The sequence below is a fragment of the Neltuma alba genome, unplaced genomic scaffold (genome assembly GCF_004799145.2).
Source record: "Neltuma alba isolate B1F8T4 unplaced genomic scaffold, ASM479914v2 tig00013605_pilon, whole genome shotgun sequence".
Classification (NCBI taxonomy): Eukaryota; Viridiplantae; Streptophyta; class Magnoliopsida; order Fabales; family Fabaceae; genus Neltuma; species Neltuma alba.
Genome location: NW_021637797.1, coordinates 11,570 through 12,942, shown reverse-complemented (window position 1 = coordinate 12,942; position 1,373 = coordinate 11,570). Strand labels below are relative to the sequence as shown.

General features: G+C 36.3%; 1 protein-coding gene across 1 annotated transcript; it reads left to right on the top strand.

The window, feature by feature from the left end:
* Window positions 1–217: 217 nt before the first annotated feature.
* LOC114738525 (uncharacterized) lies at window positions 218–766 on the top strand. Its single transcript, XM_028926595.1, has one exon. It carries the CDS (start codon window positions 260–262, stop codon window positions 683–685), a length of 426 nt encoding a protein of 141 aa, XP_028782428.1. The 5' UTR covers window positions 218–259; the 3' UTR covers window positions 686–766.
* The last annotated feature ends 607 nt before the right edge of the window (window positions 767–1,373 follow it).

Here is a 1,373-nt window from a genome sequence, read left to right as displayed (position 1 = left end):
GGGTTAAAAGACTAAAAATATATATTTTAAAGTTAAGGGATCAAAATAAAACCTTATATAAAATTAAAGGACCAAATATATATTTTAACTTTGATTTTATTATAATTAAACCAGAATCTTAATATCCAACCCGGCCGGGGGGGAAAAAAACTCCAATCTGATAAATAGAGCCAAGTGACGAATATGATGACGGTTCTCAGTTCAGTTCAACTTCAACAGTTCCCACTCCGATAAGGGTTTGGCGAATCCAGAGACGAAAATGGAGGAGCCGCAGAAAACCAAAAATGCTGCCTCATCGAAACCTAAAGCACCTTCTAAGAAGAAGCCGCCGACGCCACAAGAGCTGATAGCTCACTACGAATCGCAAGGCCTCGACTCCAACGCCGCCACCGCGAAGGTCATTGACGATCTCCAGAGGGCGTTTTTCGGAGTCATATCTTCCGGCCGCGGCAAAAAGGACAGACTATTGGCCGATTCTTCCCGAAAGATTGATGCTCTTAACAGCGGCCTCACCATCCTCGACCTTAAGCTTGACTCCAAGCCTGGATATGCCGAAACCTTCGCCATGGGAATCGCTTCCGGCGCCGCTATTAATGGAATCGGAGCTGTAATGCCTCAAATTCTTGGAAGTCTTAATCAAATCTGGAAATCTGTTGCCTCTGTTACCGATTCTTCTTCTTCTTGATTCTCCATCCCGCCAGACATGTTTAATGTATTCGTCAATAATGAACTAAGGTAGTTCCCCCCCCCCCACCCCCACCCCAAGCCTCTGCTTTCTTTTTCAGGTTCTAATTCCAGATTCCATTATTCTTAAGTAGAAACTAGTATGAAAATTGTGCTTCATTATTCGGATAAGATTTTCAGTTACTTCCATTGTTGAATGGGCGTTGACAAAAGGATAATACTCGGCATTATGCGCATTTTAATCAGGTGATTTAAAAAAACAGTTAAAATTAATTAAAAGTAATTAATATGTAATAAATATAATTTTTTTTAAATATACCCCTATATATAAATAGATAGGAATGTAGATATGAGAGAATAATAATGAGATGAATAAAGAAAAAAATATATTAAATATATTAAACTAGTAATAAAATAGATAATAATATAATAAATGTTCAGACAAAAAAAAATCTTATTTATAAAAAAGAATAAATCTATTTAAAAAGTTGATCCTTATAATAAGAGATGGACGGAGGATTCTATATCCTTATTCATCAACAATGTGTGTGTTATCATTAGCTTATCAGTTTCTTTTAAGGATGTGAAAAGCCAGTGGAGTTTTGGCCACAAAAAAAAAAAAAAAAAAGCGCCGGTTGAGTATTCTAAAGTTGTCTATGAGATTTTATTTTATTAATCCCCTCATGTTA